Raw genomic sequence first — 27,148 nt, 5'->3', positions numbered from 1 at the left:
AGGGAAGGCTGCAGGGAAGGCTGCAGGGAAGGCTGCAGGGAAGGCTGTGCTTTACAGCTTGTGGAGATGGTTGGCACAACTCCCTAACAGAGACTGTCCATAGCAGCACTTCACCTCAAGCAAGAGCTGCAGTTCTTTTTCACGTGAGAGTGATAAAACTGTTCACCCAGACAGGTTGTGGAGTCTCCATCACTGGAGATACTCAAAGCCCCCCTCAGTATACTCAAAGCTGGTCCTCAGTAACTGGTTGTAGTTCATTCTGCTCCGAGTGGGGCTTCAGATAAGATCTCCAGATGTCCCAGCCAAACCCAGCTCTGCTGGGAGCGACTCTGAGTTCCCTGCTGCCACTGCCTGGTAATAGAAGCAACTGCACTCTGCCCAGTCCCACAGCCTTACAACAGAGTGTGGTGAGTCAAAATCTAAAGGGAGGCTATAAGAAAGAAGAGCACAGACTCTCTAGCAGAGTCTATTGTGATAGGATGAGGGAAAATGGTTTCTCAAACTAAAAAGAAGGGAGATTTAGATGAGATATAAGGAAAAACGTTTTTACAATAAAGGTAGTGAGGCACAGGCACAGGTTGCCCAGAGAGGTGCTGGTGCCCCATCCCTGCAGGCACCCGAGGTCAGGCTGGATGCGCTCTGAGCACCTGGTGGAGCTGAGGGTGTCCCTGTGCATTGCAGGGGGGTTGGACCAGATGGCCTTGAAGGGTCCCTTGCAACTCAAAGGATTTCTATGATAATCCAGAGCACCTGCAGAGTTTCAGAGGCCTTTGAGACACTGTCAGACGAAGCGAGGTGCTCACAAAGGCAGGAGAAAGCTGGTTCCCCACAAGCAGAGTCTCTGTTAAACAAATCTAATTCCAAAGCACAAAGGTCTTTCGGGTTCTCAGTGAGACAGGAGCAAGAATTTAGCACAGTTAATGGTGGTTCTCCAACCTTACATGGAGAAGCAGCCTGAAGCAGCCGTTTAGCACAGGAAATGTTAACCTGAACAATTAAAGCTTGGTAAAATTATACATATGTGAAAATATTAGCTTATAAAGGTGGCCATCAGGCAACTAGAGGCCTAGAAGTCTGAAGGAAAATGACAACAGCTAGTTGCTGCAGACCTTGCAGACAGCCAAGAAACTGGAGGTAAACTCTTTCATCATACAGAAAGGAATGGGAGCACTGCCCTCTGGCACAGCATTTTGCTTAACAAGGCAACACAAGAAGGGAGTCATCGGGTTTAAGGCCAGGAGGGACCATGAGATCATCTGCTGTGACCTCCTCTCTAACAGAGGCCACTGCATTCCATATCCCCCATTGAATCCTGCCTGATGAACACATCCATTGCAGAACTCATCCCGCCTTGACAAGAAGACACAAGGAAATAAAGAACTCCGTTCTTGCTGGAAGTTAAATCTCTGTGTTAAAAGCATGCACCTCATTTCAACCCAGCCCTGACTCTTTGCTTTCAGTGGTGCTTGTGGTCTCTGCAGGACCACAAAGCCATGCACAGCCTCTATTTCCTGTGAATTGCACAGAGAAATGAGACCCATCTCTCTGCTCTGCCTTTCTACTTCACATCACCGGCACCCATCAGGTTTAGCTCTCTGCCCACTGTGGCTCTCACATCCCTTTCAGCGTCCTTCCCAGGACACAGCTCTTCACTTTCTGGGTGTTTCTTGCCCTGCCTGTTTGCAGACAAGTACATCAGTTTTTCCACAGTGAGCTAAGTTGGCTCCCTGTATGTTTGGGCTGACTAAGTAGGGGTATACCCAAAGAACATCAATCTGAAGACACAGTGACACTGCAGGCTCTAAAGTCAGGCTAGAGCTGTACACCAGAACAGAGTGGAAAAGGGGATGTCAAAGCATTGGTGCATTTGAGGGTGAGTAAAAGAGTAGAATTCACAAACATTTGCAGACTGCCTCAGCCTCAATTGACTGGATTATCCCAAGAGGAAATGAGTATTAACTTTCTTAAGCTGAAGAAAATAAATAACTAATAATAATAAAACTGCTGTGTGCAGTCTATAGGAACTTATGTTCCTATATGCTTTTCTTACCTGCCCAAGTTCTCAGTGTCTGGGCTGACCAGGTACATGAGGTTCCTGAGCGTGTGCAGTGGGTGCAGCAGATCTAAATTGACATGCTGCCACGGAGAAGGTGAGAAAAAGACAACCAGTTACTGGAGGAAACCTGCAGCTGGGAAGTTAAAAGCTATTCAAAGGATCCATATGTGCATTGCCCTTACCTGAGAGAAGCAGAGGTGAAGGATATTAGCATTCAGCTTCTTCACTGCTCGCGTGAACCTGTGCCTGCTGAGATTCTCCCCGCAGAACTCACTGTTGAAGGACCACATACACACACATGCACACAAAAAATGCTGTGACACCTACTACAGCCATCAGCATTCTCTCTGTTAGCATTTTATCAGCAAACAAGGCTTGCCCGAGCCTCAGTGGTTTCACCAGGACAGCTGATGTGAACCATATGCAAACTCAAGGTTTCAACACAGCCAAATTGTTTTGGTTCTCCTTTTAAATCTTGCCTCATTTCCCTGCTCCCAATCTTTTTGTCCTGTGGAGACTAAACAACCAAATAATAGCACAAGAAAACCTGCAGGGATCCTACCCAACCAGTGTCCTCACTTTGGCAATCACTGCTCCACTGGGCACAGTGGTGATGGGCTAACAGTTGGACCAGATGACCTTAGTGGTATTTTTCCAACCTTAATGATTCTATGATTCTAATTCTGTGATTGTTTAAACACTAGAAGAATCTCAGCAGTACAGCTGAAACCCCTGGAAGACAAACCAAGCTCACAGCTTCCTCTGAATTACTTTTGTACAGGTCCCATCTGCTCTGTGTAGGCACTAAAAACCCAATGGTGCCTTTCATCACAGCTGGGTTTACACACTCCCAGATACCTGGCAGCCAGCTACATTCCCCACCAGTGTTTTAATCCAGAGAGAATTACACTGCTGTCATACCATATCACAAGGTCCCATTTTACATCTCTTACTGCAGTGGAGCTGTTCAGGATGACTAAGAGCTGCTGAATTGAGCTGCTATTTCGTAAAGCACAGTGGGGTCTGATCAAATGAAAAGTGCTATTCACACACTGTTGTATTTCACTCCAATATGAGGATGCTGACTAAGGTGGTTAGAAGGTTGTCCTTCTGAATGGCTGGTCAGTGCTCTCAGAAGGTAGAAAAGGAGGGAGGGAGGATTAACTGCAGTCTAAATTCCTACTGGACCTCCCCATGAAATTAAATGGCACAAAAAAATCTGTGAGCCATCAGCCATTACCATAAAGGCTGTTCCAAGCAATGACTTCATTCACAAAACCAAACTGAATTAAGGTTATTCAGCACTGGTAACTGATTCATCTTCTCAGAGGCTTGCATTTACTTGCCTGTTGCAGAGCTTCTTGGGAAGATTTACATCAAGTATGAGAGACAAAGTGTTAACGAGCTGGGTTGCATAGCACAGTGCAGCACTGATGGTATGAGCAGGGTTATTGTGCTCCATATCTAAAAGGAATAAAAACAGCATGAAAGTCTCATTTTAAATGAAGCCTCAGTGGGTGTGTTAATGCATTTCTGAAGTCTCCTCTGGAAATGTCATTTGTCAGTACTGAGAGCTGCCTGAATGCAGCAATCATTTACAGTGAGATCTGTCAGAAATTGGTACAAAACAGTAATCCTTGGAATTCCTGTTAAATCGATAAGCATGCAAACCATGTCAAAACTGTGAATAATTAACTTTATCTCTCTATTACTTTGCACCGTGTCCCAATGAGCATTTCCTGCAAAGGAGGCTGGCAGTGTACTGTACTCCCTGTACTGGAGTTTCTTTACTTGTGACTCAGGTTTGCCCAGGAAAGAACCAAAGGGCCGGGCTACTGATCCCCAGTGCTTTCTGCTGGCATTCAAAGCTGCAACTTCTACGACTTCTGGAGCATCCCAGACGCCTCACCAGACCTCTCTCCTTACCTGGTCCTTGTGTAGTCTTCTTCTCCTCAACCCAGTTGTAATATGCTGAGTAGTCTCCGTTATTAGGAAGGGTTATCCAAGGCCCTGTGATGCTGATGCTGGTGTCCCCATTGTGGTCATCACACACCCATCTCCCAGAGAGATACGTGGTTCTCCTGGCTTCTGCAAGCTTGCTCACAGTGCTGGAGGTCATAGCATTGTCGCTCTCAGAAGACACATCTGCAGGATCCCTGCAGCACCCAAGGAAGAACAGAGCATTTTAAAGTTAGTTTAAAAAAAATACAGTCAGCAGTGTGCTTGGCAGGCACGCAGCCAGACTTCAGAGAGCAGAACACCTGTAGAAACAGCCCTGCTATGCTCCTCCATCGCCACACTACTCCGTTCTGCCTTTTTTTATCATCTATTTCAAGAGTGGACACACAGCTTAGACCTCTCAGATTCTTACACTGCGGTCTTCAGGTCCAACGCCTTTGGGAAACACCTCCTCCCTCCCCACAGATGCTCAGGGAGCCGCGGCGTTGAGCTCAGACTCACACAGCTCACACCTGGCTGTCCAAAGCTAGGAAAAACAAGGCCAAAAGGACGAGCCTTGCGTACCTCACGCTTGTCTTTACTTCTTCAATGGGAAATATGACTGACGTTAGCTCCAGGATGTGCGTCCGGCGCAGCTTTGCCAGGTGTTCGTGCTGGGTTTTCAAGTCGTAGGTTTTTTTCTCCACCAAGTCCCCCAGTTTGCGGTTGTGCCTCTGGATCTTCTCCTTCTTCTCCTGATGCCGCTGAGCCCTGCGATAATGCTTCTGGTTCTCCTCTTTAATTCTCAGAAGCCCCTCTGCATCTGTGAAGGCAGCAGCAGATGTTAGCTAGGAAAAGGAGCTGCGAGGTACTTGCAGTAAGCCTGAGAAAAGCTTTATTAATATTTATAGCCAATGAGATCCACAGCGGCTTAGAACAGAAACTCTGCCTCGCTATTAACGCTCTCCAGCTGCTAAGTGGTACAACTTTCTAATCTTTTCTAAAGAGCTCCAAAGAGACTGACATTGGGATTAATCTCTCCCTATCTTTTACCCAGCTATTTTTGGATTTGGAACAGAAAAGCCAAGATTTCACAGCTTAATTAAGCTTCTACGCTAATCATCGTGACAGAAATTGCTTGACTCTACATGCTTGCATGGTGTTGGCCAAACAGGCATGAGCTGCTTGCAGCCAAAATCAAGAGCAGATAGCATCTCCACTCACGATTTCTGGCACCACTGCTCCTATTAACATACATTATTTGGGCTTTGTGCTCACGTATGGCCTCGTAAAGCTCCTGCATCCCAGTGGCACAATCCTCTCCTTAGCACAAAATGGCAAATGTGCTTGTGCTTATGAAATGCTGCGACTGTCCAAATACACTCCATGCAGCAGGCACACAAAGAGCTGGAAAAAAATTCCTGCAAGAGCATCTGCTGATTCTTCTATAAAATAATTCACTGCAGCAACGCTTCCACAAACATATGGTGCTGCAGAGGGTGACTTCACCGCCTCCGTCGTTCAAAAGCAGAGGAAAACGTCTCCAAATACGTATGGAGAAATGTTAATGTACCCTAGTTTGAATAAGAGCCCCCTTCTAGTGCTCAGTGCCGGTTTTTATGGCTGAAAGGAAGCAGCATTAGTCATGCCCTGCACACAGCAGAGCGCTCACTTCCCTGTAATCAAGAAATGGGACAACTGCCCCTCGCACAGAAGGCAGGCAGTAAGCCCTGACATTGCTCCTCTGATATATTTTGATTGCAAGGCACAGAGGAGACCAGAGGTACAGTAAGAATGTTTTGTGGCTTCTGCTGCTCCAAGAAGGAACTACATTATATGCCATTGAAAAGACAATCAAGAAAACATCCAAGCAGTTCTATCTGCCTCAATGCACACAGGCTGCTACCTTTCCCAGACAGGGGAGCACAGCAATTGAAGGAATTGTTGGCTGCTCACTGCAAGAGTTCCTTTTGGGTCTACTGAGCCAACGGTAGGCTGGCTGGGAAAGAGTCAGGTCAGATCATGGATTCATCAGGTAAACAGTAAGAGCTGCAGACTAAGAACATGTAAGTATTTATTTCTGAGAATAACAGAAAGGTGGAGGAGCTTCACTCCCTAACTGGTCCCTGGAAACTGCTCTTCTTCATTTTTTTATTATTATTATTATTATTTTTTTTAAAGAAGCAAAGCAAAGCAAACCAAACACCGTTTTTCTGTAGCCACTCTGTGTTTTATTCCTGATGTTTCCTCCTGGACTTTCTCCAGTTGATTCATATCTTTCTTCAATTGCTCAAATTAGGCTCCAGGCTCCCACTGAGGCAGCACTGATGCAGAGAACAGAAGGATAATTGCTTCCTTCTTAAATACAAAGCCTACCTTGGTATAACTCAGAATGAGGTCCGAACCTTTCTGGAACAGCACTTCATTGGTATTTTTTATTTAATTTGCAGTTCCTCACATTCTGTCCTGTCAAACTCTACCACCTTTCCCTGCTATGAGGTTATAGTTTCTCTTTCTTAAACAACGTGGTCTTAACTTCCTTCATTTCAGATGATTCGATCAACTTATCTGCACGATTTTGAATCTGATCCCATTCTGCACAGAGTTCATGCTGTCATCCCCCTTGGCTTCCTCCATTCCACTTTCTGTGCTACTGAGAAAGCTATTATGGAAAACAGTAAAGACAACTGGGCCAGGAACCGTTCCCTGTGGAGCCCTGCCCATCTCACCTCCTTGGTTTGACAAGCATCACCTCTCTCTGAATGCAGTCTTTCTGTGATTACATCCAGTCTGTATTTATTTGCTTGCTCGTGAGGTAGTCTGGGGCAGAGCCCAAAGACAAGGTATGTTTGCATCTTTTGCTTCCTCCACTACAGCACCTGACTCCAGAGAAGGGGTCAATTCAGCCTGACCCATTCTTAATTAAAAGCAGGCATCACTTTTTGCTATTTTCTGTGTCCCTACAATGCAGTAAGATTACAAGAGGGTGACTGTCATCAGTTTAAGGTTCCCCCTCCATCCATCCTCTGACAACAGATGCTGTTTGCACTCTATTCCTTCAGACATTCTTTCCACCTCAAGTGTTCTCAAGTGCTCCACTGCCCGCTCCTCAAGTTCCCTACAGTGAATCTGATAAGGCTGCATCAACATAACCAAAACAACCTTTAACTGCCTGATTTCTTTCCTTGCCCTGCAGTCCTCTCACGATGTAAAATTTAATCTGGTTCAACACCTGATCACGTTTTCCTTGTTAGAAGCAAGAAGGTGCTGAATTCACTTTCCTCTTAACTAACAGACTCACCTGTCCTTCATCTTTTTCTTATCATATGTTTCTTACTGTGACTATCTATCCTCCCAACTACAAAACCATCCTGCACCTCGCTGGTTTGGATGTTATTAATGCTAGCCTGTGCCATTCTTTTATAACTATTCTCAGTTACATGACCGTGCTACCACTTCTCATATGGCTCCTCTTGAATCTGAAGTCATCACAGCACCCCTGATTCAGTCAGTGTGTTTTGGCATATGCTTCCCATCTCACCTTTGCATGGAGGTTATAAGGAGCAGACTGAGGAGCTGCACGTCCTCTCCTGAAAAATGACACTACAAATCTCTCCTGAGTAAAATGCTTAACGAGTTTCACGACTGAAGCTGCTGAATGTCAGCAACTCTCCAGCTCGTGCCATACAGCAATGACAGTATTACTCAAGCAGGAATTTGGGATTTCTAGACAGGTGTGGGTTAAAATTCATCAGCTATGTGAAATCCATAACAGCTGCAGAGCTGTTTGCTGCTCTTTATCAAGAGGAAGTGATCAGGAACGCTGCACTGAATAAAACCATCTCCAGGGAGAAATTCATAGGCTGCTAAGCATTTACTTTTAAAGCCGTTGCAAAATGATCTCCATCCAGCTGCATAATGCCTACTGCTTGCTAATTAACATCCAAGCATAAAAAGGCTGAAATCCACTCGCTGATTTGCCTTGGAAATCCGCTATTTTTAACAGCTGGCCCTCAAATCCAAACCAGTTGAATTTTTGCTCCCTGAGACGCAGTTATGCACGTTAGAGAAGCAGGGCACTACTCACGTCTGGCCATTTCATCGTTCTCTTTGCAAATGGTCTGCTTCAGCTGCTCGATCCTCATCTTGCACGACATTATTTTCCATCTCTGAAAAAGAAGGTTCAGCAGCAATAGGGCACAAACCGTCTCAAATGCACTGACTAATGATTAACAACGAAGCCAGCAGCTTTGGTGCAAAAGGAGCAGGACGTTCTGCATCGGCTCAGAGCAACACATAAACATTTCACGTACTGTTTTCGGCACAGAGGAAAGCCATGAACAAGTAGAAGGCTTAGCTTAAAGTCAATCAGCATAATAAGTTACTGAAGGAATAATACCTAGTAAAAAATGAAGCGTATTGGCACTTGCAGAGCTGATTCTGCTTTTGCTTACAACAGGCTTTTTAGGAAAGCAAGGCAACGCCCTCGAGGTAAAATGTAACTTGAAAGAATGTGATCCAGCAATTCAGAGAGCTCAGAAACTACGGGAAGCTTTGAATAACTCACCAGCTGATCAGTTATCTCTTTGCCTTCCATGGCCTTCAAAACACTGGGGGGAAAAACATGAATGAAAGTTATTTGACTATCTGGACTACATCTGTCTCCAGCAGCAGTGCATCAGAGAGATCTTCTAAAGGAATTTACTTTCACTTAATGACTGCAACTTACTGTTTTTGGAATTCTCTCTGTTTGGTCTTCAGATGCATCAGCCTTTCTTTCTTGTCTGAAAACCTGGAAGAGATTAAATGCTTTTATTCCAGTTTTTGCACAGTTTTTTGGCATTGTAAGTTGCCTGAAACAGTAAAAAGCCTGAAGCTTGCAGGTGTCTCTAAACCTGAATTCTCTCTCAACCCTTGGAAGTAAATAGCTAAATGTATGGAACTCCTGCAGAACTGTATAGCATCCATCTCCCAGGGATAGCAACAGAACCTCTTACTATACTCAGCAATGGTGCCCCATAGGAGAGCTCTCACTTAAGGCTTCTAAATGACATCCAACTCCTTGTACCAGCAGCAGCAATAAGGTGCACCGATTCCTACTTATTCCTACCAAGCACTTGTAGGCATCACAAGCCCATGACCCAAGTGCCTGCTTGAGGTGCAGGTCTGAGCCATGGGAGCTGACAGTAACCAATCAGGAGCAAGTATTCTTTTAGGGTTCCTGCATTTCCTTCCCCTGGATATACAACAGCTGTGTTCTGCTTGCCTCCATAGGTTCCAACCATCACGGTTGGAAAAAAACCTCCAAGATCCCCCCCAGCCCAGTGCCCACATCCCTCAGATCCACATCTCTGCACTTCTTGAGCACCCTAATAAAAAGTTAAATGCTTCACACACATCCCCACCCAGCCCTCTATTTCAGGGACATCTCAGCTTTATTTAGAAGGAATTACACAGTGAGTGAGCTTGGCTGGGTGGCGTCTGGGACCTCTCCCTCCCTCCCGTGGATTGGATTTCACATTAAACCTCAAAATGCTTCATTCCTCTTCTCAAAGTGCCCAAACCTGAAAGTGTGGACCCCAACCATGGCTTTATGATGTATGCAATCACATTAAAAACATTAAAACAACAGAAATTCTGTCTGCTGCCCTCAGAGTCTGCAGGCCAGAAGTATCCCTTCTCCTTCCAAACCAGCACCAACCCAATGGCAGGTGCTGGAACAGGGGCCTGAGGCCACGTGTGCACCCAAGGAATGCAGTGCAACCAGAGCCTGGTGGCTCAGCATCCATCAGTCCATCTTCCCCTGTCTCCTTCTATGCATTCTCACCATGTAAGCTGCACCAGTGTGTGTTTACACACAGCAGCACACACACCACCAGCACCTCCAACCTTGAGCTAAAGGCAGAAATAGCTCAGCCCACAAACACAGCACTCAGCACCGGGAGAGCTGAGCAAATTTGGCAGTGCTTGTTTTCCTATGGGCACAGAGTCTGACTCAATGCCATTACCTGAATCACGTCCATCACGTCAGCAAAAAGGTGAGCGATCTGTCAAGAATTTGGGACTAAAGGAAGTTCTTCGTAAGGAGGAAAGGTGGCAATATTTGGGGGGGGCTGCAAAGATTCCAGCTCACCACGCACTTTAGCAGCTGCGTCAAGCAGCTCCTGCAAACTCCTTCAGCAGGTTTCTCATAGAATCCTAGAACAGCCTGGGTTGCAAAGGAGCACAGTGCTCATCCAGCTCCAACCCCCTGCTGTGTGCAGGTCACCAACCAGCAGCCCAGGCTGCCCAGAGCCACATCCAGCCTGGCCTTGAATGCCTGCAGGGATGGGGCATCCACAGCCTCCTTGGGCAACCTGTGCCAGTGCCTCACCACCCTCTGGCTGAAAAACTTCCTCCTAAAGCAAACATTTCAATTTCTTTATATTGCCCTATTTTTAATTGTGTTGCATGGTGTATCTCCAGCCCAACCCCAGCCCACCCCACCATGCCCACGTCCCTAAGTGCCACATCTCCAAAGTTCTGGAACACCTCCATGCAGGGTGACCCACCATCCCCAGGGCAGCTGTGGCAGTGCTGTACCAATTCTCTCCAATAAAACCCTTTTGTTGCAAAAAGCCACCGATTTTTGCCCGGAGAAATCAGGCAGGCAGCCTCAGACACCACAACTGTGTTGTCTTTGTTTTTTGTTACCTGCAGAAATACAAAGCAAAGCAAGTCCACATGCTTGGAATACATACTCTGAGGACTTCTGCCTATGGCAGAGGGAAAAAGCTCCTGTGAGGAAAGAGTCTCCAGGCTGAAATTAGCACTGAGATGCTGGTGTAATGTACAGCACATTGCTAATGAAAGGAAGAATGCCAGCGATTATTTAATGCAGGACTTCCGGACTGCTCATCCTTAATTATAGTCCTATTTCAATAATTAATCTTAACAGCTCCTCCTCACAGACACAGGGTGCGATTTTCAACCTTACTGCAGCTTTTAGCACACAGAATCATCTAATGAAAAGCAGATACTTGCTGTTAGAATATTAAAATATTTACCTTCACCAGGGAAAAAATACACAAGAAAATCCAAAGTGCCACATCACTGGATACTACAGAATACTCTTTAAGAACAGAGAGGCAACAACACTTCCCTCCAGCCTGGAGGACTCCAGTGTGGGAGGTATGGGTGTCCCTGTGCATCCCAAAGCAGTTTCTGACAGCAATCCCAGCAGCTTCCCCAGAGCAACCCTTCTTGTGACCCCATCCAGGTCATAACTCCCAGCTAAAATTAACCCACGTCCCACTCGAAGGCATCAAGTGACCAAACACAGAACGCTGCCAGCAAACACAGCCTGTGCTCAGCCCGTGCCTGCAGCTGCCCCTGCCGGGCTGCAAAGGTCGCTCCTGCCTGTGCTCACTGCCCAAGGAATGCATGGAAACCCCTCACTGCAATGCAGCTGACTGCTGAGATGAGGGCTGGTTCTCCCTCTCTCCTCCCACTTTAGGAGGAAGTTTTTCAGCCAGAGGGTGGTGAGGCACTGGCACAGGCTGCCCAAGGAGGCTGTGGATGCCCCATCCCTGCAGGCATTCAAGGCCAGGCTGGATGTGGCTCTGGGCAGCCTGGGCTGCTGGTTGGTGACCTGCACACAGCAGGGGGTTGGAACTGGATGAGCACTGCGCTCCTTTGCAACCCAGGCCATTCTGTGATTCCTTTACTTCACTATCAGTCATTCAAACATTAATTATCCAGCACGGATAACACATTTCAAGCACGGTTTTAAACCATCAGCAATTCTAAAGCTTTGAAAGAACAAGAAATCCAAGCTTTAGGAAGCATTGTCCCCATGGCAAACTTTCCTACTGCAATCAACTGGCCTTATGCTATTCATGTGATGTCATTCCCTTATTTGTGAATGCAAAGCTGCTATGCACGGCTGTGTTTCTGTTAGAAAAGCTCTGAGCAGCAAGACACCAAATCCAGGGGGTACAGGACAGAAGACTGCACTCAGACCAAGGGGAAAGAAAAAAAAAAATGGGGAAAAAACCCACAGGAAATTATTCTTGCAAATAAGCAAAGCAGCTTAAACATACAAAGCTAAACAGGATGGTTAAAGCACCTTAGGAAGATGCAGTGAGAGCAGTCAGGTAGAAGAGCTGACCCTGCCCCATGTGAGAAATAGGAGGAAGATGAGAGTTGTTTTTTTTTTGTTTTGTTTTTAAGACGAGCTGTTGTTGCCTCTGGTACCTTGGCCAGGACTACACCTATACAGTTTTGGTTTTCCAGTGGGTTAAGGAACTCCTTGTGCCTCGGTTAATGCAGGATGATTGAGGCTTTGCTACTTCAGTGAAGCCTGAAGGTTAGCCAAAATCTTTAGTATGCACAAGGGCAACACAAAGTACTTGCTTTATATTCCAAATGCCCAAAACAAGATTTCTGTGGAAATCACAGGTAACCATGGGCAGCCTCACACAGACACACAGTTTTCCATCAACTTCAGAGAGAACAGTTTGTGGTTCCAGGTCACACAAAAACAAAGAAACCCCAACAAGTTGCAGTCCACAGTTGGAACGTTGCAGGCTGACACAGAATCACAGAATGGCCAGGGTTGGAAGGGACCTCAAGGATCATGAATTTCCAACCCCCCTGCCACATGCAGGGCCACCAACCTCCCATTTAGTACCAGACCAGACACCTTTATGCCCACTCCCATTGGCTGTAATGCACCTTAGCCAGGATTAAGGGTCTGCTCGTGTGGATACAGATGGAGGCATGAGTCGATTTTTGGTATTTGGGTTTCGCTTCAGACTCTCACGTTTGTTTAAATGTGAGACTGGCACATCATCATCCAATCGTACAGACTACCAGCAAACAGCTATAGAAAAAGTTAACGGCATTAAACGCCTGCTGGCATAAAGAGCTGCTTGGGTCAGCTGCAGAGCCGAGGGAAGCAGCAAGGCACCGCCGTTCTGACATTTGGCAGACAGATGTGAAGGGCGTCGGGCGTGAGGACCTTCCACACAACGCCCCGCTTACCAACCTTCCCGAAATAGCACAAGGAATCACTCGCAGCAGCCGCTAACGATACAAACCACCGCTGGTAAACAGGGCCCCATCCACCGGGCACCTCAGGGCCGCCCCGCCCTCACAGCACAGAACACCGCCTCCCCCCCCCTACCCCCCCACACCGCTACCTCTCGGAGTCGCGGCCGTCGAAGAAGACGAAGTCCCCGCCCTGCACGCACTTGGCGCAGGTGAGGCGGCGCCGGGTGGTGTTGCAAAGCGGGCAGCGCTCCACCGCCACATACAGCCCCTCGGCGTCTTCTTCGGCGCCTCGCAGAACCCCCGGTCCGGTCCCGATGCCGCCGCCGCCGCCCTGCCCGCCAGGCTGCGGCCGGCAGCCGCTGGGAGACGCCATGATGGGCTCGGCGCGCCGCCGGTCACGTGGGACTTTGTTGTCGGCCCGGGGCATTGTGGGGAGCGGCGCTGAGGCAGCGGGGCGGGCTGAGCCGCGCTCCTCACAGGGAGCGGGAATTGGCGCGTAAGCGCTTAGCGCTGTCGCTCCGCAAGCCGACGGCACGGTTAAACAAACAACAGGATCATAAAATCACGGAGTTGGAGGTAGAAGGGACCTTCGATCCCGGCTCCCCGCAGCGCCAGGACACCCACAGCTCCGTCAGCGCTCGGAGCCCGAACCCCGGTGTGTGCAGGACATCACCGGCACCCTGTGCCTCGCCGCCCTTGTTCTTAACAGCTTTCCCCTCATACCCAGCCTAGATCTCCCCTCTTTCAGTCTGAAATCATCTCAAACTGAAGAACAGCAATACTTGTTTTTAAGACGAGTTACCATAGCAAACATGAGGTTATCAGCAGCTCTGAGAAGACACAGAGCCCATTTCTTATCTCCAAGCTCTTTCCGCACTTCTTAGAAGAGTGCCGATTTTACTGGTGAAATTATGCAGCTCTTGATGAAAAAAGCAGTTTTCTTTCTCATCTCAGATAAGCCATCTCCAAACACCAATACGAGCAGGTTGTTGCTTTTCACTTGCAAGGATTCTGCTAAATCATGCTTATCAGCTTTAACAGCCACAGCGCAAACAGAAGTTCAGCCCACAGCGGTGGAAAGTCTGCAGTGTTGGAAAGCAAACAGAAAAGTCAGTCTCTGTTTAGAATAGATTTGAGCGTGGAAACCCACAGTTTGCTTGTGACAAAGAAGCTGATAAGGCAGTTGAGACCAGTTTATCATAAGGAAGTGCATGAAGTTTTCCAAGCTTTTTGTTCCGGAGGAGCAAAGTTATAAAAGTACTTGAGTGAGATTGCAGACACACTGAAGTCACTGCCTCTCCAAATCAGAAATAAGCTGGTGGCAGCAAGACATGACAGGTACTCTGTCCTGCATTAAACCATTGCCAACATTGTATGCTTCTACTGAGGACAGGCAGCTTTTAGCTTAGGTTGCGCTTAAATCATCAAATAGCAACCTCTAGCGGCTCAGGGAGCTTACTGACAGATCTGTCCCATCTTCAGCAGGAAACAAGGGGAGGAGATGAGGCCCAGCAGCACCAAAATTCTGTTCTGAGACAAGAAAAAGCACTCTCGCTTCCAGAGAATCGTAGCAGAGACCAGAACAGTAAAGGAATCATCTCTACACTCTTCCTACTCGTTTCACCTGAGAGAGACACCTCTAGCAAAGAAGGCCTTGACTTGAGGAAAGTGGAAGAGCCCCACAGCATCAGCTGCAAAAATCACCAAATGCTTTCATTGCCGTTATCTAGTTAAATAACTCATAATTAAGCCCTGAGCATCCAGGACTTTTTTTGTGTTTTCCTCAAGTCCACTTTAAAGGCTGTTCCTGATCAGTCATCATCTGATCAGAGTTCAGTAACACAAACAGGCAGCATTTTGTTAAAACCCGTGCCATGACCAATTAATCAATTAGCTTAGCAAGCCCCCTTTCTGAATGTGTTCCAGCACTGCCCTTCAATATCTTCTCTGCTAAGGGAACACCAGCACCGTTACACAACAGTTGATCCAACCTGTGTGATCAGAGGGAGTCCGGTGTCCTCTGCAGTCACTGCCTTCCAAACACTGAAATAAAGTCATGCTGGATTTTGTAAGCTGTAGTATAGAAAAAAACAAATGTATTTTGAATTTGAATGAGTCAGCATGAAAATACAACATTGCAGGAGCTGGGTTGCCGGTTGGTTTGAAGTGTAGTGTCAGTTTGCCTGTTCAACAGGGAAAAGGCAGAAGGTTTCAACTACAAACTAAATGCAACCTTATTATGCATGCTGTTAAAGGTACATTGGTTTGGTAAGTTTCTCTGCCTGACAGAAGTTGTCAGAACCAAAGTGAATTATGGACAGCAAATCTGCAAGCAAAAAACATTTCACAAACTGTAGGAAGGGATCAGCATTTATAGCATCCACAATAACATCACTTTCATCCTCCACATCTATACATTTGGGTCCAGGAATAGCCTTGACCTCTCTTCCATGCTTAGCAATACAAACCCATACGTTATTTCTATCTACTTTTCAGGCTGCTTCATGATGTTTTCTTGAAACCTCTAAGAATGGGATAGATGTTCTCAAATGCCTCATAGATTTCAGAACGCTCTTTTGCTCCTGTAAAGACATTTGAGGGGAAAAAAAAAAGGTAAGAAACAGTACTGAGAGCAACTGAATGCACTTCAAACCTAACGATGAGATTGCACACCATGAAGAAACAAGAGTTTAAAAGCAAATTTAAGCTAACATTGATAAAACTGGAGGAAGAATTTCCACCCTGTTACTTCTGCTACCTCACAAACAACAATCTCTAGCTTGCTGTAAGACTGGACTAGTTTTGTTTAAGCTGAGGCTTAAGGTTCTTCCTGAAAGTGTCATACATTAGCTTTGAAGTAATGCAGCTGCAAAGAATCATGGTTTTATCTGCTTAACCATAACAGCTCTGCCTCCTGATAAGAAGCAAGGCGGAAAAAGAAACGGAGAGATTTCTCCCCATAGTGGAAATTCATCCACAGTTAAAGAGCTCCACTCCTCCAATTCCAAGACGTTTTGTATTCTTTACACTGTGTTAGGTCACGAGTTTGCCAAACCATCTGGAACAGGCTCTTACTTCTCCACCCTTTCCTCTAATAATCCTAAGTATACATTGCCAGTGAAGTGTTTTAAGTTTACTTCCTGTCCAGTTCTCAATTGCTGCTTGTGATACTCATATTTAAGCAACTGTGAGTAGTACTGGCACATCAGGCTCCTGGTGGGATTCCTTGCAGCCATGAGGCATTATGCTTTGAATAAAGACACTCGAGTTTAATGACATGGAAATTTGAGACACTACACAAAGCAACATGAGGTTCTAGTGCAACAATACCAACATTGTTATCTGCAGAAAACACAGATAAGCAGCAGTAGGCATCAGAAAGACTGCTAAGTGGCTTTACTGCAGCAAGATATGACATCGGTATGCTCAATTTAAACACTTCCTCAGAGGATGTAGTAGCTCTCAGTTACAGATAATACGAGACCACTTACCAGTCAGAACAACTTTTCCAGACACGAAGATGAGCAACACTATCCTCGGTTTGACCATCCTATAAATAAGGCCAGGAAATAGTTCAGGTTCATAGCTGTTTGAAAACAAGCAGGTAAAATTAGTGAAATGCAAGTGCTGTTTCAGTGTTGCATGATGAAATGCTCTATGACTATACTAGCAGGAATCTAAACCCACAGATTATAGCTAGCTACCCAGAAAAAGACAGGTCAAAGTCTAAATATCCTGAACAGAAATGTAGTAAACCCCAGCAGAGCTGGTAGGAGTGCCCTGTGCTTACTGTTATAGACTTATGAATCCCATTTTCCATAGGTTCAAATAGCTTAAGAGTTGCCTCAATTAAACCTGAATTATTTTTAATAATATTTAAGTTTATTTATTATTATTTTTTAATATTTATTTTTTTTTCCTTTTGTACGTGGTCTGCAGTCTCCCTCTGAGCTTTAGCATCGGACTTGGCAATAATAGGAGACACAAAATGTTGGTCATTAGCTGCTCTTAGACATCCTACAAGGAGAAAGCAGCAAACAGCACAGGGAAGGAAGTTCAAGATGGGTTCATTGCTATCGTACTGCTGTAGGCTTTACTGCAACCGTACCACTACTGTAATTAAGCCAAGGGTCACTTTGGCCGGAGCCCTGCTCAGAACAGGAGTTAGTGCAGAAAGCATGCCTTGCTATCCGTATGTGGAATTTACAGCCACTTCTTGCCTGCTGAACCAGTTCTGGTGAGCCAAAGATACGCTTGATATTCACTACTCAGTTAATTATTACGTTAAATTGCCAGGCTCCAGAATTTGAGCCTCTTTACAGCTTACAAAGAACGTTCCAAGCTCCATGGAGCCATAACCCACTCTCCCACGTACCTGCTGAACTGCTGGTGGGTGAGAACCAGCCCTTCCAGTCGGATGGGGAACCTCACATCACAGCTCCCCACCATGTTCTGGATCTTGAAGTCCAGAAACTTAGCAGGGAACCCCAGCTTCTGCACCACACGTGCATACTTCCTTGCTGCGAGCCGTGACTGCTCTTCACTGAGGGAAGAGCAGAAGGAGGAAGCAGCCTTGAGGGCTTTCGTCTGCTCTGAAGCTGGAATTCCACGTAGAGCCACCACCATGCTACTCTGCTGCTGCTCGAAATAGTAAGCTCTTATCCCCAGAAGCACTTCAGTGAGCTATAAAGAATAGCGTGCTGTGGTGCTCATTTTCCTGTGGTTTATATGAGCACATCACCAAGGATTTCCACTGTTTAAGTAATGCCTTGCAGCATTATCTCATCCCTTCAATTAGGGCTGATCCAGGAGGGAGACCACAGATATCAATGTGGCCATCCAGCTAGGTGGGGGTTGGAGAAGAGGTTTCCTGAGCCATGAGTCAGTGCATCATCTCACGGGCAGTTTAGAGTCTTAAAGAAGAACAACATATTGAGGCAGCTGCTGAATTTGAGAGCAGGGCCTTCAGAGTACAGAAATCATCTTTGCTTTTCTCCAGCCCCCATTTTCACTACAGGCATATGTGTCGTCTAGTGAGCTGACACCAAAGAAACTTGACAGACACAAGTTACATCTCAACTCACTTTAAAGTCAGTGAGAAATGCAAATAACCCCTTAACAACTCCTGGGCATCTTAGCAGCTTTTCTGCTAATACCTACTCAGGTAATCTATATTCAGGGGCAGAAGCACGCAGGTCAGTAATTACAGAACTCCTGCCACAAAGAAAACATTTTCAGGACTAGTGCTTCATTTTTCTTGCAGTTGATAGCAAACCCTTTGCTAGGTAATTTAAACAAGGCTGAGCTGAGGAAGAACAGGTACAGCTGAAAGACCTTTGAGGAGGTAAAAGAAAGAAGTACCTTTTTGCTCCTGTGCAAACCATTTTTCCCGAGCTGAAGATAAGGGCCGTCGTTCGTGGTTCCCTGATCCTCATGATCACAGCAGCAAACCTCTAGAAATTCAAAGGCAAACCTCAGAGTCAAGCTGAAAGAATCATAGAACCAGAACCACAAAGGTTGGAAAAGACCACTAAGATCACCAAGTCCAACCCCAGCCCACCCCACCGTGCCCACTAAGCTGTGTCCCTCAGTGCCACATCTACCCTTCCTCAGTACCACGTCTGTTCGTTCTTTCAAAGAATTCCCACTACCACAGAGCTCAGCACTGCATGCAGTTACTTTGCAAAAGGATTTATTGACCACCCTGAAATTATTACACTTTCCCTCCACCCATGACTTGGGCATTTAGAACAACTAAACCTAAATTTTACTGAGCCTGGAGTCACCTACATGAACCCCACTTATTCCCAGTCCATTTCTACAGCATAGAGATGCACAATACCACTCTGACCCAAGTAATTCCCCTTCTTTTAGCTTTTGGACATATCTTTCTTTTCCCCCAGCAAGGGCTGTAGGTCAAGACAGTGCTGTTAGAAAAGGGATGAAGCTCAGGGTGCATCTGTATATTGGAGTCCAGCAGCACTGAGAGAAGGGAATAGGAATAGGAATAAAGCTCAGCCCTCAGGATTTACCTTTGGGTTATACTCTGCATTTCTGGCATGCAGAGCTATGTTCTTCAGATCTAGTTTACAAGCCAAGTTTACAGTTGACACAATATTCCTGAAGAATGAGAAAGATTTGTCATATTGCAGAAAGAAGCTGTTACAGAGCAAAACCCCAAAATTATTAGCAGCTAATGTGGAGTCACAGCCCTGTTAACAGTTGCCAACGTTTAATTTGCTGCCCACCACTTTCCCACTTCAGCACTAAGCTACTTTTGCCAAACTGTAGCCATTCAATACCAAAATTAATTTCTCAGAAGAGGAAACATAACCAGATACAAAATTATTAGTCCCAACGTACTACATTTATTTGTCTTCCAGTAACTAAATCACTGAAGTAATTCACAGCTTTGAATTGCACCACTGCTGAGTGTTTACAGACTTCCTAGAGCTCTCCTAAGGAAAGAGTACATTTGTCTTTACAGGTGTAAGCTACTCTGTATTTTCTCCAGCCTTTAACAGAGATGAGTCAGTGATGGTGGTACTGTGAGGATGGTACTGCTCTTCTCATGCTACATGTGCAACATCAACTTACTGTAACTGAGGAACTATGCCAGAGCTCTCTGATGCAGGTGTCACTGGGGTCATAGGAGTCATTGGTGTCAGGGGAGGACACACACCAGGTTCTCCTGGGCTTGGCTGGGTTGCACCTGGGTACGACGGGCTGCTTTCCTCCATGAAGATCCCTCTGTCCTCATTTCTCGGCACTGATCCGTTGAGCCCTCCTTGCATTTCATGACCATCTTCAGATGGCTTTTGTTCTTTGTTATCTTGGGTAATATCTGGAAGAAAGCTGAGGTCCACGGAGGAGAAGTCTGCAGGAAGCTCTTTGGGCTGATTAAATTGAGAACCAAATGCTACATCTTCAGCTACTTGAATTGGAAGGTCCACGTCATAGGGGCTCATAGGATTAAACAGCTGGGGACTGGCAGAGAGGTCATCCTTGAATTGAGAAAAAAACATCAATAAGGATGTTGTATTAAAACACTGACTTCAACTGGGAGACTACCTTAGGTTCTCTCTCTATTCATCTAGCTTTCCATCATTTTCCCTCAAGTATTATAGCAAAGAAGAGCCTTAGGGTATGAAACCATCATTTGCTTGGCTGTTAGCATATAGAACCTAAATAACTTTTCCTGGTGGAGGTGCACATTTCCCCACTACACCCCAAAGGCAGTCCAGAGCACTGTGCTGATGCCTCAAATTGAGAAATACTGAATACCTTTAGCAGTGATTGGAGGAACGGCGGTGACACTGAGCCTTTGCCATACCTCAGTTCTGCACGTAGCTCACAGAATTGCTCCCGAGTTTTTCCAGGGAGGACCACGAGCACTTTCTGCCTTGCTCTCACTCTGTAACACTCCTCCTTTTCCTACCAACGGACAGCGTCAGCGTTGTGTTGGATTTGTGCAATAGAGGGCAGCAGTTCACGGACCCGTGAGCAAATTAAGCATTCAGCTGCTGGAGGTTACCAGACTAATTCAAGCGAGACGCAGCCAAAGCCAGCATCCTTCCCCAGATCAAGTGATTACAGCACACCACGTATCTGCAGGCAAATGCTTGCATACTAACGCGCTCCTTTATCAGCGTCGTTTAAAAAAGGAATTAGAAGTATTTAAAAGGCATGATGTCATTGAGAAGGCAAGAGTTCAGGGAAGAATTCATTCCCTCCTTCATTGGGGCCACAAGCCTGAAGTCAGAGGAAAGCTTCTTTCAAAAAGGTGACTTCACCTGCCACAGCAGGTGGCAGCTTGGGCTGTCTGTACAAAGGGTTTTGTGTTCATTTAGGCAATTCAAGCACTGAGAGCCTAAAGGGCTTGGAAACCCGAGCACAAATCAGAACAGGAAACTGCATGCAAGGCGGAGCCCCTTCAGTTGGCAGTGACTGCCCAAGCTCTGCAGGGAAAAGGGTTTCCAGATTGATGTGTTCAGCCCTGAGCCAGTGCTGCTCTGTGCTCAGCAGCTCACTTAGCAGTTGTGTGCTCTGCGCCCAGTTACTCTGCAGGATGCCTGCCTAGAGAAAACATTCACAGCTTGTGAAACTCTCAGTGAGTGAGCAATCATCACAGAGGGCTCTTAGTGTAAATAGATACAGGGAGGTCTAGCTCTGAAGTGGGTTCAAAAGCAGCCCTAGAACCGGCTTCTAGATGCAGAGCCCCAGGTGAGATCATCAGGGAAGAACACAGCTGGAGGAAACCCCAGCCCCCCCTTTTCAGCACAGGACCCAAGAGCACTCAGAATTCACTGATGCACATCATAAGGCACCCAAGTCAAATACAAGCATTTTAGAGCAGTAAGCAGTTACTTAGAAATGACAGTGTATTATGGAATATGCATTTTAATATATTTTTCTCCCAGGAACAATAGAAGGAATGTCTCTGCAAGACCTCCAACAGACCAAGCAGCAGCTCTAAAAGAATTGACTGCAGACTAAAACTCAGCTCCATAGGACTTGTCTAAGAAAGTCACAATGCATGTAAGTCATAACAAGCAGAAGATGGTTCACATAAAAGCCTTATCACTGCAAGCATACAGGACTATTCACACATAGCAAAGGGTATCAGAGAATATGAGAAAGAAAGGTAAAAAAAAACCACAGATGAATAGCAAACAGTTGAAGGCATAGCTTAAAGAAACAAGCTAGTGGATGTGCAGTCAAGGGGATTGGAAGCGTGAGCTGGAAAATATATAATCTAAAAGGAACAAAATAAACTGCTAAGGTGGATAGAAAAAGAAAGCCAATCTTCCCTGCAACTGTTTTAGGAAAAGTCTTTATAGGGTTAAATGCTGGGGAAGATGGTCTTCATGTTAGACAGATGCTCAGAGGCTGTGGAAGGGGCACAAAACCACGTTTGCCTTGGGCTGGCTGCCAAGGGTTATTGCTATAGACTCCAGGTTAATTAACTTCACTGAAGGCCCCATCAGCTACATAGCTTTGGACATTTCCTAGCAGCTCCAGAAAAGAAACTCCACACTGATCCTGTGTGAGATCATCACATTTGAGGCAGTGTGAGGGGAAAAGAGCCCTTTTACTTCTGCTGCAGTAGTTTGTGCAGCCCAGGTATTTGTAAATCAAATCCAGCTGCTTTTAGCATCAGACCTGGCTTTTTTTTTTTTTTAATAGCATCCTAAATAACTGCTACTATCAAGTATCTCAACAGGTTTGAAATAGAAAATTCCATTTTATCTGTAAAATCCAAGTTCTACCTCCCCATGTTATACACCTTATGGGGATACATACATTGCTGACTGCTACCAGGAGGTCTCGGAATTTAAGCAGCGTGGGTAAAACTTAGCTTCTAACCTGAAAATGGTGAAAAGGAGAAAAAATGTGTAACTGTGGGAGCTGTGAAAACACAGAGCTAGAAGTACAGCCCTGTACTCTGTTATTGCTGCAGTAACTGCAACAACAGGAAGCCACCTGGAGCCAGGAGAGCCATTTTAAACAGAAAGGAAAAGATTTTTACATACATTTACCAGCCAGCATGAGGAGATTGAGCCTCCTTGCACATAGGCTAGAGCGTAGCAGTGTTTATTCCACAGGAGATGAGAGCAGTCTCGTGCAAGAAGGGCACAGGCTCCTTTGTGCTCCCAGTAGCTCTTGGCCGAAGGAACCCTCCATTTCCCCCATACAAATAAATAATGTAGAAAGTAAGAAGCATGAAGAAACCCAGGGGAAAGAGAACAAGCAGGAATTGCTGCTCTGCAATTTGAACACATGCAGAAAAGCACCATCAGCACAGCGTTGGTGGTATAGTGGTGAGCATAGCTGCCTTCCAAGCAGTTGACCCGGGTTCGATTCCCGGCCAACGCAAGTTGTATTTCTTTTTCTCCCCCCCCAGATACCTGCGTGCCGCAGTGCTCCAGGTACTGCTCCAGTGGCGAGACGTCCTCCATGCGTGCAAAAGCTGTTGCTACCCACCAACCACAGTTTTATAGCACGGGGCAGCCCCGGAGCAGGTGCAGCTCATAGAGGCACAGCTGGTGGTGAACAGCAAGGGGAATTGTGACCTCCAGCATTGTTTTTACTCTTTGCAAGCAGGCTGGTAGATAATTTTCACCTTGGGGATGTGCTGGAGAAATTGGGGTTCTGCCTGGTGCTCCCCATCAGGATACAGGCACAGCCTAAGCCTTTCCGTAGGGTTGTGGATGAGCAAGGAGCCAGAGCTGAGAAGGGAGAGCATGCAAACATAAAGCCTCACCTTTTGCTGTGGCTTTTTAGTGAGCAAGTACAGCAGGCCTTTAGCTTCGCCCACCTGCTCCATCAGGTGTAATAGGGTACAGCTGGTCTTGCAGCACCTCACTGTCAGGGCAGCCTCAGCCCACGTAGAAAGGCTTTAGGTGGTGCTGTCAGGCTCTTCTCACTGCCCCAAGGCAGTGAAAGATGAGGTTTGCATCCTATAGCTACAGAGTAGAGTGTATGTGACTGATGAGCATCTTCGTCTCCTTGGTGCAGCCTGCTGAGCTGGTTCTATGGCATTTTTGGGACTTGTCTTTCCCTGATGGTTTGCAGGTGCCAAATTCCTCTCACCCCAACTTCAATGATTCTGTGAAATTCAGCCTCAAGTGAGTTCATGTGCTTTACACAGGAGACAGAGCAAGGAGGGGACTCTGAAGTTGCACTTAGACTACAGGGGACGGTAAAGCTGGCTTGCACCAGTTCACGATGTCTAAAACTGCAGTGTCCCCTAAGGGCTCCCTGGTGGTTGCAGATAGCACTGCAGGACTGTGTTGCTCTCCCAGCAAATGAATGCTCTGGTTGCGCTCAGACTGGGAACTGGGAGCATTGTGGTGGCTGTGGTGTTCCTCTGGTGCTAACACAGCTGTGCTACTAATTCTCTCATCAGTCTAATGCCGTGATGCTTTGCTAACACCAGCAGTGACAAGCAGAAGCCCTTGGAGATGAGTGGGGTTCATTTTTTGAAGAGCAATTCAGTATCCTTCTTTGTATGGTCATAGAATATCCCAAATGGGAAGGGGCTGCCCATAAGGAACATAGAATCCAACTCCTGGCTCCACACAGCACCACCCAAAATCAGCCCAATTCCTCCTTGGATCAAGAAGATAGCTCTGCAGAGCTGCTATTCCCAGCAATGTATTTGTCTCTTAAATGTTTCCATTGCACACAGCATTATCTGGATGCCACAATCTGGTTATGGGGTGGTACTATTCACAGGAGATTTCCAAAAAGCTGGAAGGGGCATGGGGCAAGTCAGTAAGGAGGCTCTACCTGTTCTATTCATTAATGCTCTCATCGGTCACCTATTCTAGCACCCCTTAAATGTCTTGCTGCTTGCTCTGAAGGTAGTTAATCTGGTTGGGCTTTATCTTATCTTTTTCAGGAACCACTTTGGGAATGAAAAGCCCATGGCTGGCAGCATTCTGCTTTCTGCTCACCTGAGCTTCCTGCTAAGTTTCTGTAGCTGTAATTGTCTATGAGGAGCAGAGTGTCTCAGGTGCAGCTTGTATCTGCTGGTGCCCTCACTGCCTGCACCATCAAAGCCGTGCTTCTGAGGAAGATAAAAAAGCAGCTGAGAGCAAGAGCACCTTCCAAGAAAAGCCATTTATTAAGTGCAAGTTATGTCCCACTGCAATATCTTCCAATTGCCCCACTGCTCTCTATGTTGGTACCAGCAGCAGGACCAGGCTTGTTGTGAAGGAGAGAGTAGATGTTACATTTATTTCAGGGAAGGAGAGAAAGCACCATGAGTAATGGTGAGTAATTTGACATTTAATTGTGAGTAATTAAAGTGTGTCATCATTGGGCTGTGACGGTGTAAAGAGGAACAGAATCAGATCCACTGGATTTGACTTTTAGTGGCTTGCTCTGTGTCAGTTGGGAGTGACCCTCTTACAGGAGTGCAGTCACAAGGCCTAGAAGTTGGGGCAGAGTCCGGTTTAATTTTATGGGATCACTGGATGATGGGAAGGATGGCTGTAAAGTATCACCCAGTGTAAAGTATCACCCGTCCAGCCCTGCGTCAGCCCAGTGGTGAGGCCTCTGCCTTGTCCCAGGCAGCCTGAGGTTCTCTCCTTCATAGAATCATGGAGCTGTTTGGGGTGGAAGAGGCCCTTCAAGGCCATCTAGTCCAAATCCCCCACAGTGAACAGGAACACCTACATCTTCATTTGGTGCTCAGAGGCCCATCCTGCCTGATCTTGAATGTCTCCAGGACAAGGCATCTATCACCTCTCCAGGCAACCTGTGCCAGTGCCTCACTACCCTTATCATAAAGAACTTTTTACTTATATCCCTTATTCCCTGCCAATGCCAGTGGCAGGGGATTGGGCTCTCTGCAAGCACAGGTTTGCTTTCAGCATTTCTGCACATCTCCCATATCCCTGGTAGGGACTGACGTGAGGTCAGTGCTGGGTATGCGTTGGCTTCTGGGCCCAGGGAAGAAATCCCCGTCTGCCAAAGGGAAGAGGGGTGAACTGGCTGGAAAAGAGCCATTCTTCTGCCTTCTGCAGAACATTGTCTGCAATGAAAGCCCTGCCTACTCCCATGTCAGAGAGTTGCTGAGAACCGAACCCGGAAAGGATTGCCAAACCCTCCACTGAATGCCAGAGGAAGCGACATCAAAAAAAGCCATCTGTCTCAGCTGAGAGACTGAATGGTGACTTTAAAACCATACAGTTAGCTGCACTTAATTGTCCTATTTGCCTGAAGCAAGTGATTAAGGGCTTTCTGTATGTTGTTTGCATAGAAATCCACTTCTCCCTGCCCAGCCGCGCTCTGAACGGTTCACACTTGGACTGCAGAGTGGAGGAGAAGAAAGCACTTTGCTCTATTTTTATTTTCTATGCTGCCTTGAAAATGGCTAGAAAAGGCAAATGGGAGCCTTAAACATTGGCTGACACCTTAATTGCTACCTAGCAATTAATGGCTACAGGCTTTCTTGGGCAGCTCACGCATGGATATATCAGACACCTGGTTGCAGAAATGCCTTTTGTTAAGTCATCTCCCTAAATATTGTGCCAAATGCTCTGTGTAGATTGAATTGCATTTAAATGAGGTGAGCGTGCAATGGATCATCTGACTGCTGATGCTTCCCTCCAAGTTTTGTGACAAATGGCTCTAATGCAAGCATCGTGTCTCAAACCCTGAACTTACTCCTCCAATTAAATACTGATCCTTTAAGCCCTGTCTGGAGAAATAATATAGTAACAGCAGTCATGCGTGTTTGCACAGAAAAGCAGAGGTGTGCATGTAGCAGGTGCTAACAGAGCTCTATGAATTTAGTTTGCAGGGATCACAGCAGCACTGAAGACTTGAGCAATTGGGGCTGGGATCCGTGGCATCTTTGGTGCAAGTTCTGCAGGAATTAGAGCACAACCTGCAATGCCTTCGCTGTATGCAAACACTGCAAAGAGTGCTGATGGGTTGCTGAAATCCCCATAAAACAGTGCTGTCTGGCAGCTCAGCAAGATGCAGTGGCTGACATGGAAGGAGTCCTCGGGGCGTGCAGCTCGGTGATTAGTCAGTCCTGGTTACCACTTCCTCCGATTAGCAGCAAGCAAATCAGCATGCTTGAGTCAACAAGGACCTCAGGAGGAACCAGACTTCCCCAAACCACTGCCAGATGTCAGCAGACACTCCGACCCTCCCTCCGACCTTTTTGGGCCTCAATGCTCATAATTAGCTGTTAACATAGACGTGTTTCTGTCGCTCTGCCCCTTCTGCTGCAGGCTGCCCAGCACCATTGTTAGCTCAGCTGTAATGAAGCCATGCACGTGTGGCTCTGCAATGCTGCAGAGCATTGCATCTCCATCGCTGTTCCAAGCAAACAGGAGCCCAGCTGGAATCATGCACAGTGCAGCCTCACTCCCATTTGGATCCTGCTCTTTCTCACTTGCGATCTTTGATCATAGAATCATTTGGGTTGGAAGAAATCTTTAAAGACCACCCTGACCAACTCCTCTGCCAGAGCCCTATCCAGCCTGACCTTGAATATCTCTGGAGGCAGAGCACCTCTTTGGGCAACCTGCTCCACTGCCTCACCACCTTTATTGTAAGAAACCTTTTCCTTATACCCAGTCTAAATCTCCCCTCTTCATT

At 46.4% G+C, this 27,148-nt stretch overlaps 2 protein-coding genes and 1 non-coding gene across 3 annotated transcripts in view; 1 reads left to right on the top strand and 2 right to left on the bottom strand.

Annotated features, from left to right (window-relative positions):
- Nucleotides 1–13,400, bottom strand: part of ATG14 (autophagy related 14) — a 16,299-nt gene extending 2,899 nt beyond the window's left edge. Inside the window, exons 1-9 of the mRNA XM_042871731.1 lie at nucleotides 13,177–13,400; nucleotides 8,724–8,786; nucleotides 8,562–8,604; nucleotides 8,082–8,163; nucleotides 4,580–4,817; nucleotides 3,983–4,212; nucleotides 3,403–3,520; nucleotides 2,239–2,329; nucleotides 2,051–2,136 (exon numbers count right to left, since the gene is read on the bottom strand). Of these exons, the coding sequence (XP_042727665.1) occupies nucleotides 2,051–2,136; nucleotides 2,239–2,329; nucleotides 3,403–3,520; nucleotides 3,983–4,212; nucleotides 4,580–4,817; nucleotides 8,082–8,163; nucleotides 8,562–8,604; nucleotides 8,724–8,786; nucleotides 13,177–13,400 (1,175 nt within the window). The remainder of the gene's footprint in view (nucleotides 1–2,050; nucleotides 2,137–2,238; nucleotides 2,330–3,402; nucleotides 3,521–3,982; nucleotides 4,213–4,579; nucleotides 4,818–8,081; nucleotides 8,164–8,561; nucleotides 8,605–8,723; nucleotides 8,787–13,176) is intronic.
- A 1,439-nt stretch (nucleotides 13,401–14,839) lies between these two features.
- On the bottom strand, nucleotides 14,840–22,986 carry TBPL2 (TATA-box binding protein like 2). Its single transcript, XM_042869642.1, has 7 exons — nucleotides 22,936–22,986; nucleotides 19,625–20,031; nucleotides 19,060–19,147; nucleotides 18,389–18,480; nucleotides 17,403–17,570; nucleotides 16,519–16,577; nucleotides 14,840–15,609 (listed from the first exon to the last, which is right to left on the bottom strand). The coding sequence occupies exons 1-7, from the start codon at nucleotides 22,984–22,986 to the stop codon at nucleotides 15,530–15,532; spliced, it is 945 nt and encodes a 314-aa protein (XP_042725576.1). The 3' UTR covers nucleotides 14,840–15,529.
- On the top strand, nucleotides 22,832–22,903 carry TRNAG-UCC. The gene has a single exon. It is a non-coding gene; the product is annotated as a tRNA-Gly (tRNA).
- Nucleotides 22,987–27,148: the final 4,162 nt, after the last annotated feature.

Source organism: Lagopus leucura, unplaced genomic scaffold, assembly GCF_019238085.1.
Source record: "Lagopus leucura isolate 7727_CA_CO unplaced genomic scaffold, USGS_WTPT01 Super-Scaffold_1, whole genome shotgun sequence".
Lineage (NCBI taxonomy): Eukaryota > Metazoa > Chordata > Aves > Galliformes > Phasianidae > Lagopus > Lagopus leucura.
Note: the sequence above shows the minus strand (reverse complement) of the source record. Positions and strands in the feature narration are given on the sequence as shown.